At 45.7% G+C, this 12,098-nt stretch overlaps 1 protein-coding gene across 1 annotated transcript in view; it reads left to right on the top strand.

The window, feature by feature from the left end:
- Positions 1 to 12,098, top strand: part of CYB5RL (cytochrome b5 reductase like) — a 33,493-nt gene that overhangs the window by 1,251 nt on the left and 20,144 nt on the right. Inside the window, exons 2-4 of the mRNA XM_089666591.1 lie at positions 2,168 to 2,389; positions 4,342 to 4,490; positions 8,814 to 8,901. Of these exons, the coding sequence (XP_089522717.1) occupies positions 2,171 to 2,389; positions 4,342 to 4,490; positions 8,814 to 8,901 (456 nt within the window). The 5' untranslated portion in view covers positions 2,168 to 2,170. The remainder of the gene's footprint in view (positions 1 to 2,167; positions 2,390 to 4,341; positions 4,491 to 8,813; positions 8,902 to 12,098) is intronic.

Here is a 12,098-nt window from a genome sequence, read left to right as displayed (position 1 = left end):
TCCCCTCCCTGGAATACAATCCTCCCTCCCTCCCCCCCAACACTGTCCCCTCCCTGGACTACAATCCTCCCTCCTCCCCCCAACACTGTCCCCTCCCTGGACTACAATCCTCCCTCCTCCCCCCCAACACTGTCCCCTCCCTGGACTACAATCCTCCCTCCTCCCCCCCAACACTGTCCCCTCCCTGGACTACAATCTTCCCTCCTCCCCCCCAACACTGTCCCCTCCCTGGACTACAATCCTCCCTCCTCCACCCCAACACTGTCCCATCCCTGGACTACAATCCTCCCTCCCCAATCCTACAGTGTGCCCTCCCTCAACTACAATCCTCCCTTCCTCCCTCCAACACTGTCCCCTCTATTCCCCTCTCTGAACTACAATCCTCTGCCCTCCCTCCAACACTGTCCCCTCCCTGGACTACAATCCTCCTCCCAACACTGTCCCCTCTGTGGACTACAATCCTCCCTCCCCCCCAACACTGTCCCATCTGTGGACTACAATCCTCCCTCCCCCCCAACACTGTCCCCTCCCTGGACTACAATCCTCCCCCCCTCCAACACTGTCCCCTCCCTGGACTACAATCCTCCCCCCCTCCAACACTGTCCCCTCCCTGGACTACAATCCTCCCCCCTCCAACACTGTCCCCTCCCTGGACTACAATCCTCCCCCCAACACTGTCCCCTCCCTGGACTACAATCCTCCCCCAACACTGTCCCCTCCCTGGACTACAATCCTCCTCCCAACACTGTCCCCTCCCTGGACTACAATCCTCCCTCCTCCACCCCAACACTGTCCCCTCCCTGGACTGCAATCCTCCCTCCCCCCCCCCCCCCCCAACACTGTCTTCTCCCTGGACTACAATCCTCCCTCCTCCCCCCCAACACTGTCCCCTCCCTGGACTACAATCCTCCCTCCTCCCCCCAACACTGTCCCCTCCCTGGACTACAATCCTCCCCCCTCCCCCCCAACACTGTCCCCTCCCTGGACTACAATCCTCCCTCCTCCCCCCAACACTGTCCCCTCCCTGGACTACAATCCTCCCTCCTCCCCCCCAACACTGTCCCCTCCCTGGATTACAATCCTCTGTCCTCCCCTCCTCCTTCCAACACTGTCTATTCCCTGGGCTACAATCCTCCCTCCTCCCCCCAACACTGTCCCCTCCCTGGACTACAAGCCTTTGTCCTTCCCTCCTCTCTCCAACACTGTCCCTCTCCTAGAATATTGTTCTTTATCCATCCTCCAAAATGTTCCTTCATCTGGACTACAGTCCTCTCCCTCCTCTAACATTGTCCTTCTCCTGGACTACAATACTCTGTACATCCATCCTACAAAAATGTTATTTCCCTGGACTACAGTCCTCTGTCCCTCTATAGTCCCAGCTGTCCTTTTCCTGGACTACAGTAATCTCCCTCCTTCCACCATAGCTGTTCTTCCTCTATAGCTGTTCTTTCCTTAGACTACAGTCCTCTGTCTTTTCTTACTCCAACACTGTCCCTTTCCTGGACCACCATTCTCTGTCCCTTTCTTCTTTATAACCTTTTGCTTTCCTGGACTACAATCCACTGCCTTCTCTTCCCCCAACACTGTTCCTTTCTTGGACTACAGTGATCCTTCCTTCCTTCCTCAAACTATTGTCTCTCTCCTGAACTACAGTCCTCTGTCTCTCTCCTGAACTACAGTCCTCTGTCTCTCTCCTGAACTACAGTCCTCTGTCTCTCTCCTGAACTACAGTCCTCTGTCTCTCTCCTGAACTACAGTCCTCTCCGTCCTTTTTCCAAAAATGTCCTTTCCCTGGACTACAGTTCTGTGTTCTTCCTTCCTCCAGCACTGTCCCTTTCCTGGACCACCATCCTCTGTCCCTCCATCTTTCCAAGCTTTCCCTTTCCTGGACTACAGTCCCCTTTGCTTTCATTCTCCAGCACTCTTCATTTCCTGGTCTCTCCTTCTTGCAGAACTGTCCTTTTCCTGGTCTACGTCCCTATTTCCTTTTTTTTTCTCCAGCTGTCCTTTTCCTGGACCACATCCTTTTCCACTTTTATCTCCAAAATCATCCCTTTCCAGGAGCTCAGTCCTCATTCCTCATTAATGATCGCTTTTCCCATCCACCTGACCTCCCTTTTATTAATAAATGGTGTCCATGTTCTATAAGACATTCTGTGCTCTGCAGGTGATGGGTGACCCCGATGACACTGACTGGCAGGCGATGAGGCCCGTGGAGCCCACCCCGGCTCAGTGCTGTGGCAGTGGCTGTTCCCCTTGTGTCTATGATATCTACCAAGCTCAGCTGGAATTGTGGGAGAAAGCCAAAGACAGGGGAGACCCCCAACTCCTCAGGAGAGCCAAAGACAGGGGAGACCCCCAACTCCTCAGGAGAGCCAAAGACAAAGAGGTAATAACACGGGTCTACGTATACAGTACTTCATATGATGGATATTCATTGGCAGCTTCCACAAACAGACAAACAGACTTTTGTATGAAGTTCGTGAAAGAATTGTTTTAGACATCCAATCAGATTCTCTCCTGTCTTCCTCTAGAACAATATTGGAGAATGAAAGGTATGGGATTGTACATCCTTATTATCACCCCACCCCAAAATGAGCGTTATAAAAACCCACCAGACATATGAATATGTAGAAAACTTGGCTACAGCCCTTTATTGGCCTTTAAATCTAACTTTTATTTACTTATTTCAGGTACTTATATAGTGCTGTCAATTTATGCAGCACTTTACATATATATTGTACATTCACATCAGTCCCTAACCCTCAAGGGGTGCACAATCTAAGGTCCCTAACTCACATTCATACATACACATACTAGGGGCAAGTTAGACAGGAGCCAATTTGAAGCTCCTTAGTGGGGGTCATGTCACCAATAGACATTCACATGATTTAAGATGGTGTATTCTTTTTGATTTATGATGCCTAAATCTTGAAAACTAAGATTGTTGGTTATATAATGTCTGAACCAGTACTGTTACTTTTTTTTACACTAATTTTCTAATACACTATATTGCCAAAAGTATTGGTCGGCCCGCCTTTACACGCACATGAACTTTAATAGGAATCCCAGTCTTAGTCCGTAGGGTTCAATATTGAGTTGGCCCCGCCCTTTGCAGCTATAACAGCTTCAACTCTTCTGGGAAGGCTGCCCACCAGCTTTAGGAGGGTGTCTATGGGAAGGTTGGACCATTCTTCCAGAAGCACATTTGTGAGGTCAGGCACTGATGTCAGACTAGAAGGCCTGGCTCACAGTCTCCGCTCTAATTCATCCCAAAGGTGTTCTATTGGGTTGAGGTCAGGACTCTGTGCAGGTCAGTCAAGTTCCTCCACCCCAAACTCGCTCATCCATGTCTTTATGGACCTTGCTTTTTGCACTGGTGAGCAGTCATGTTAGAACAGGAAGGGGCCATCCCCAAACTGTTACTACAAAGTTGGGAGCATGAAATTGTCCAAAATATCTCGGTATGCTGACGCCTTAAGAGTTCCCTACACTGAAACTAAGGGGCCAACCCCTGAAAAACAACCCCACATCATAATCCCTGCTCCACCAAACTTTACACTTGGCACAATACAAGTCGGGAAAGTACTGTTTTCCTGTCAACCACCAAACCCAGATACATCCATCGGATTGCCAGACAGAGAAGCGTGATTACTCACAACAGAGAACACGTCTCCACTGCTCTAAAGTCCAGTGGTGGCGTGCTTTACACCACTGCATTCGACGCTTTGCATTGCACTTGGTGATGTAAGGCTTGCATGCAACTGCTCGGCCATGGAAACCCATTCCATGAAGCTCTCTACGCACTGTTGTTGTGCTAATCTGAAGGCCACATGAAGTTTGGAGGTCTTTAGCTATTGACTCTGCAGACAGTTGGTGACATCTGCGCACTTCAGCATGCGCTGACCCCGCTCTGTCATTTTACATGGCTTACCACTTCATGGCTGAGTTGCTGTTGTTCCCAGTTGCTTCCACTTTGTTATAATCCCACTAACAGTTGACCGTGGAATATTTATTCGCAAGGAAATGTCACGGATGGACTTATTGCAGAGGTGGCCACCTATCACGGTACCACGCTTGCATTCACTGAGCTCCTGAGAGCGACCCATTCTTTCACAAATGTCTGTAGAAGCAGTCTGCATGCCTAGGTGCTTGATTTTATACACCCGTGGCCATGGAGGTGATTGGAACACCTGAATCCAATGATTTGGAGGGCTGGCCCAACACTTTTGTCTATATAGTATATATGACTGATGGATTAAATTTAAAGAATAACTCCAAGTTTACTATGATTTAAAATGGTTTGTTTGAATGAAGCTGTTTTAAAATCTTGACCCTCAGAACCCCAGTGTGCTGCTGAGCGCAGAGGATTTCAGAGACTTCAGAATTTTCTCGATGGAACAAGAAACAGAGGACACCAACCGGTACCGATTTCAGCTGCCTACTGGAGGCAGTTTGGGATTGAATTTGGGACAACACCTTGTACTAAGGTAGACTGTGCTCTGCTTAAAGTGATTGCAAAACAACGTTTTTGGTTTTCTTAAAATAACAAACTTCTACTTACCTGCTCTGGGCAAAGGAATTGCACAGAGCAACCCCGAACCTCCTCTTTTCATGTCCCCTGCCAGCGCTCCTGGTTCCTCCTCTTCTTGGCGTGCCACCATAGGAAGTCACTTCCTATAGTTGCACACATGTGGGTTCGATCCTCAGCCGCGCTGCCTGTATCCATTTGCAAAGACAGTGCAGCTCAGCCCCGCCCTCTGCTCCATCATTACAGGATTTGACTGACAGCAACGGGAGACTATGGCTCCTGCTGCTGCAGCAACGCCTGTGAGACCAGAAAGTGAGTGGGGAGAGCCATTGCAGACAGGCACAGTGCTGGATCAAGTGAGGACCTAGGTAAGTATTAGGAAGGGTGAGGGGGGTGATACTTTTACCTAAATATTTTTGACCTTAATGCAAGGAATGCATAAGGCCCCTTTCAGACAGGTGAACGCCATCCCGATCAGCAAGGGATCCGCTCACAGATCCCCTGATGTTTGGAAAAGAGCAGGCAGATGACAAGTCTGTGTCCACGCTGCAGAAAGTGCATCTACCTGCTCTGCACTATGGGTGGCCAGGAATAAATGGACTCTGCTGTCTGTTTACACTCTCAGATCCATTCTGCCTAAATGGAAGAGGATGGATCCCCTTCGTTTTTTTTTTTTGTTTGTTTTTTTTCTTTTTGGTGGACCAGATCAGACCCAGAGGTGGATGGATGTAAATAGACAAGTCCATTTGCGCCTACCTTTCCATAGGGGAGAATGGACTTTCTGATCAGGTCCACCTGAAAAACTGACAGGTGGGCCTGTTCAAACCCGCCGTGTGAAAGGGGCCTTAAGCTCAAAAATGTTTAGGGTTTAGAACCACTTTAATCCTGCACTAATATTTCATGAGATTTAGTCAGAGGTCAGTTTTCACATATTGAGGCTTACCATGAAATCTTTACTGGAGGACACTATAAGCATAGTGATGTCCTTCATTTATAGGGATGCCCTTCATTTATAGGGATGTCCTTCATTAATAGGGATGTCCTTCATTTATGGGGATGTCCTTCATTTATGGGGATGTCCTTCATTTATGGGGATGTCCTTCATTTATACATGCTATACCTATATTCCCTTCACACATTCCTGGAAGTATGGCTCATCAATAGAGGGTGCTGTAGTGACTACCAGCTGGGACTGGAAACATCATAGGCAAACATATATATTCGCCAGCACACCACGGATCTTGACATGGTCCAAAAAAGGTTTTTACTCCAAAAAGATCACATCACAAAGAAAAGAGCAACGTTTCGGAGCCATGTAGGACCCCTTCGTCAGACATGTTATAAGGATCCAGTACAAAAGTGCAGCGCTAAAACGAGTACAAAAATAAATTATATCAAGTGGAACAGTCAAGTGAACCATATAAGTGCACTGAAAGTGCAGATATACTACAAGATAAAAGAGGTATGTAGAATAAATAATGATAATTATGTCCTTAACCATAAGTAATAATCATCAAAATAGTGAGGTATAAAATGAAATACAATAATAATATTCAGTCCATAAATTTCATTATATCAATGTCCATAGGACCACAAAGTGCAATAATCAAAGGTGCAACATAACTGTGATAATAATCAAGTGCAGGAATCTACCACCTCTGTCAGATGTAAACTCACAAGAAAGCTACTGGTAAATAGCATGTATGTATATCACATCTGAAGTTCAAGAGACAGCCAGGGGATCTAGCACAAACTGCTCCGATGTAGGCAAAAGAAGGAAGATGGACCCTTTCCTAGAGAAGATAGCTCACCACAGGAGCTCAGAAATCGTATATTGTGTAGTAATTTTCTTATAATATAAAGTAATATATCCACGTGGAACAACGTGTAAAATCAGGTATAAAAGAGTACCAAGATGGCCGCCGCTTAGGCAGCAGCGGCGTGACGTCAGCAAGTGTGGCTCTGCCTAAAATGTGATACGGATCACTTTTCTTTGTGATGTGATCTTTTTGGAATAAAAATATTTTTGGACCATGTCAAGATCCGTGGTGTGCTGGCGAATATGTGAGTTTTTCTTCATTTATACATGGTCCCTGCCAATTCCTTGGCACATCTACACACAGGATAAGTAAAGATGACAGTGCGGGAGAAAAGCCGTGGGATAAGATCACCATGGGAGCGGATTTTCTGTTTAGCACGCTAAAGCGGGTCTAGATTCAAGTCTGACCCTTCACTCCCATGGCTTCAATGACCAAGAACCTTCACAGACATGTTCCATTGGTGTTTACCAGGGGCGGACTGACCATTCGAGCATTCGGGCACTGCCCGAGGGCCCGGGGTCAGTAGGGGGCCCCATGAAATGCCCCTGGTACCTTTTTATAGGCTTTTTTGGGTGTGCTCTGAGTGTGGGCAAGAACACAGGGGCCCCATGATCCCCTATTGCCCGGGGGCCCCATGAGTTGTCAGTCTGCCCCTGGTGTTTACATTACTTTATGGAGAATTTGGTAGAAACGTTGAATAGCTTAGGGTTAGGTTTCAGTTTATATTGGCCTTTCTCAATTTTTTTATTTTTCTCGAGGAACCCTTAAACATTTTACAATCTAAAGGAATCCCTGAATTTGTTATCTGATTTACAGCTTGCGATACATTATTGTGATCAGTGAATTGTAGGTATGGTAATAAATATGTTGCTATAATAAACACTAATAAAATAGATAACAGAATTGCATACTAAGACCTCGTTCTAGGGGCGTACACAAGCGTACACACTTGCAAGGACCTTGTTTGCCTGCACTGGATTCACAGATCTTTCGTTCATCTGCGTGCGGACAGTCCTATTTATGTCTATTGGGAGCAGCATGTCCTGCATGGACACAACCACTGCTCCCAGTTTGACATACATGTGGGAGCAGGTGTGTGCTGGCCCCTGTCCCGGAGCTCACACTGCCTGTGTTCTGGGACGTGCACCCACACGAATGCTGTGAGACATATCGCATGGAGACACTCTGCACAGGTTTTTTTTTTTTCTTGGGAGAGTGCATGTGATCAGCACAGGGCCAATTGGCACTGCCCGGACAGAGGTCAGGGATTCTGCATCTTCCTAGAGCAGAAAGAGAACTCCTCCTACAAGCTTCAACCAGTGCTCTGCTGAACACCAACAGAATTCACAAGATTGCTCTAAGTGCTGATGAGAAAAGGTATTTAGCAGTTTATATTTACTAAAATAATTTAATTTCCATGTTGTGTGTATTGTGGGAGAGCAGATATAGTGGATGCAGGGTCCTGGGTTTACTAACACTTTAAATATGCCCATAAAAATGATGCCTTAAATGACAGTCACAAAAATACATTGATGCCTAGCAGTATTAAACCCAAAAGCAAACATTTTATTATATTGCAGCTTGCCAATTAGATGCAATGGCTGCATTTTTCTTTTTTTTTATTTCTTTTATTTGTACCTGGTGATCCAATCAGTAAGTCTGTTGTTTTTCAAAAGAACAAGCTGTCTCGCTGTTACAGGGATGAGACAAATCATTTAACACTGGCAGGGGTGCTTAAAATGATCAGCTTTTATTTATTTATGTAAAACCTTTATCTCAAAAGGAAAAAAAACTGTTTGCTGTAACTGATTATATAAGGTATTAGTTGGAGTTCAGCTTTCATTTTTTTAGTGTATTTATCTGCTAGTACATCCAACACTCCCATCCCCCAAGACTGATGATTCTGCTGTCCAAAGGTGTCCTGTGGGTTCCTTCATCTAGACTTTAATACAGGAGGTGTGTTACAGACCAGATCGCAAGAGGAAAAAAAGACTAAAAAAAGAAAGCTAATGCAGCCATTACATCCAATAATTGGTAAGCTGCAATGTATTACATTTTTGGTATTAGGTTTACAATGTTGGTAACAGGGGCGGACTGACAACTCATGGGGCCCCGGGCAATAGGGGATCATGGGGCCCCTGTGTCCTTGCCCAAACTCAAAAAAACCTATGAAAAAGGTACCAGGGGCATCTCATGGGGCCCCCTACTGACCCCGGGCCCTCGGGCAGTGCCTGAGTTTCCAAATGGTCAGTCCGCCCCTGGTTGGTAACACCACTATAGGCTTCCCCATTGCACTGGTATCAGTTAGTAATAGCTGCAGGGGCAGAAGTGAAGATGGTGTTGGGCAGATAGAAAGCCATTGTATTGGCGGTGGAACCCCTGGGGACTCTAGGGTCCTGCAGACCCCGATTTAAGAAACCCTGGTATAGGTTCACTCACAGCTATTATTTTTTTTATTTCAGAGGGAGAGTGAATGGTTTGGATATACAAAGAGCGTATACACCTGTCAGCTCCATAGATGCAAAAGGCTACTTTGATGTTTTAATCAAGGTAATTTTCACATCGTATAAAACATTTTTATTAATTTAGATAGAAACCATTTATTCCACAGCACTCTGCACTCAGAGCCATTCACACCTGTCTCTGCCTCCCAAGCAGCCCACAGCTAATGTCTGTAGCAGATTTATACAGACACTATGGGGGTTATTTACTAAACCTGGAGAGTGCAAAATCTGGTGTAGCTCAGCATAGAAACCAATCAGCTTCCAGGTTTTACTGTCAATGCTTAATGGAGCAAGCAGCTGATTGGTTACCATGCACATCTGCACCAGGTTCTGAGTGCACCAGTTTTAGTAAATCCCCCCCCCTATAGGGTTGATTTCAAAAGAGTTGTTTTTTCCCCCCCAAAATTATACTTACCTAGGTGGATGCAGCATTGGTTCAATGCGGCATTTATCCCCTGCTGGCTCCAAGTGTGATCACATGACCGCTGATTGAGTTCTCACAGCCGCTTTGAGCAGAGAGCGGGACTGACAGTCACCACTGTCTGCTCTGATCCCCCCCCCCCCACCCCCCACGCTCACTGGAGCACTGGGCTGTGGAGGGGTAGGGAGCGACTGGCTCAGGATCTCATCGCCTTGTTGAGAGGATGAGCCAGGTGCCACTCCAGACTCTGGGGTGGATCCCAACTCCCAAAGTTGGGATCTTTCCCCAGCGCTTACCAAATCGCTAAAGGAAAACGAGGATGAGCAAGGTGCTGCTCCAGACTCTGTTGGGATCTTTCCCCCGCCTGGACCGGCTGAGTGACATCAGCCGACTTCAACTTCAGCCCGCTGTTAGCTGAAAATGGGTCACAGGAGTGCAGAACGAACTGCACTCCTGTAATCCACAGAAGTACAGCCAAAAGAGCTTGGGCTGTACTTCTCCTTTAAATTCACTTCACTTTTCAAGGGAATTTCCCCCTGAGCTTAGTAAATGTGGTGAAATTTCACTTTGCTAAGAATACCCAATTAAGTGCAAGAGAAATAAAAAAGAAAACATTTTTGCACGCAGAGCTTCACCTCATTTACTAATCTCTGGGGATAATTTCTTTTGGAAAGTACAACTTCCCTTTCAAAGTGAACAATCTATTTGCATTTACCCTACTAGTTTTTGGGATAGAGTATGGAGGGGTTTAACCACATGACCTCCTGAGGATTTACCCCCTTTCCTGACCAGGCCATTTTTTGCGTTACGGCACTGTGTTACTTTAACTGACAATTGCGCGGTCATGCAACACTGCACCCAAATGAAATTGATGTTCTTTTTTTCCCCACAAATAGAGCTTTTTTTCAGTGGTATTTGATCGCCAGTGCGGTTTTTATTTTTTGCGCTATGAACAAAAAACATTTTGAGGAAAAAAAACTGTATTTTTGACTTTTTGCTATTAAACATGTCCAGTAAAAAAATTTAAAAAATCTAATTTCCTCATAAATTTGGGCCAAAATGTATTCTGCTACATGTCTTTGCTAAAACAAAATCCCAATAAGTGTAATTTAATTGGTTTACGTGAAAGTTCTAGCGTTTACAAATGGTGGTATAGATACTGTAATTTTTTTTTTTTTTCCTTACTAGTAATGGCGGCCATCAACGACTTATAGTGGGAATGCAGCAGACATTCTGACACTGGGAGGAAACTGACTTGCTGTCACTGACATCCCCAGTGACACCAATACAGTATCAGTGCTGATAAAAAGCAAAGACACTGTACTAATGGCACTGGGCAGGAAGGGGTTAACTGTGCTGTGTGTGGGCTGTGTGTGTGTTTCACTGTAAGCACACTGCTTTGTTTGCTCTGCTATACAGAGTCATACAAAGCAGTGAGCAGGAGCTGACGGGGAGAGATCTGTGTTTTTATACACTGGTCTCTACCCGTTGGAGACACTTGGCGATCACCACATGTCGGCTAGTAATCACCGGCCATGACCCAGTGATTGACAGCCAAGGCCGCGAATGGCAGCATGGGTTGGACGCGTGCGCGCCCCCTACCCGGAACTGCAAAAGCACGTATATATACATGATTTTGCACACCCGTGCCACCCTGTAGCAGTATTTCTGCTATAGGGCGGCGCGGAACCAGTTAAAGCAGTGATTCATGCTGAGCGCAGAAGAACAACACAGCAGACAGAAATGACAATTAGTGCTCTAAATTGAGACAAGTGTTATTATTATACAGGATTTATATAGCACCAACAGTTTGCTCAGCGCTTTACAATATAACAGGAGACAATAAAACAACACAGATCAATACAAGAGGGATAGGAGGGCCCTGCTCCTCAGAGCTTACAATCTAAGAACAAATTGTATTATAGTGCAGCGCTAAAATATATAGACAAAAGAGACCAATAAAATCCAATCACTGTGTAAAATAGTTTGTACGATAGCTGGTGTCATAAAACATGAATCCTGTATTCAACTGGAAGTTGGTGCTTGTGCAATCAAAAATGAGAAGAATGCGCACTCACCAGAGCGCATAATAAAATGCACATTTGTATGTAAATATCCTGATGTCACCGAAGGTCATCAAGATCTGGTCAGGAATGGAGTAGAATCCCTCACTGAGTGTGCCTGGATCCTGTAGCCTCTGGTGTGTGATGGAAAGGTAACCAGGATCCCTTTAAGGGATGGACAGGTCAGCTTACCAGGTGTATGGAAATCCTACCGCGGGTCCTGCGAATCTGTAAAGTAAGCCACCTCCTGTGTTATGTCAAAAGTTGTCACAAACTATTTTACACAGTGATTGCATTTTATTGGTCGCTTTTGTCCATATATTTTAGCACTGCACTATAATACAATTTGTCTGAGGTTTTACTGGTTACCTGAGTGCTTAGCAGCTTTTAGTGCGCTGGCAACTATATACTATTTGTTTAGTGTGGAGGGATATCCTTTGTTCATATTTCATGTCTGAAGATTACAACCACTTTAATGCATTCTCCGCATTAAGGTGCCCCCAGTCCCCAAACAGCTAAGACTTCATTTAGACATGCAATTGGGGAGTGAAGAAAATACACATTTGAGACACTTTATTGCCCCCCCCACCTTAATCAGCAATAGGCAGCAGATGAGGGTGTTAACATTCTGCAGGCGCAAAGTTTACTCAAGATGGATTGATTGGCGGGTAGCAAAGCTGTCAAACACTACACATTCAAGCAAATGAGGAAGTGCCACGCAGTTGCGATGCGATTGTTGACAAATGGAGTTAAAACAAG

Source organism: Staurois parvus, unplaced genomic scaffold (assembly GCF_062004578.1).
Source record: "Staurois parvus isolate SC_StPar_1 unplaced genomic scaffold, SC_StPar_1.0 ptg002753l, whole genome shotgun sequence".
NCBI classification, from domain to species: Eukaryota; Metazoa; Chordata; class Amphibia; order Anura; family Ranidae; genus Staurois; species Staurois parvus.
This window is presented reverse-complemented; position numbering and strand designations above follow the sequence as displayed.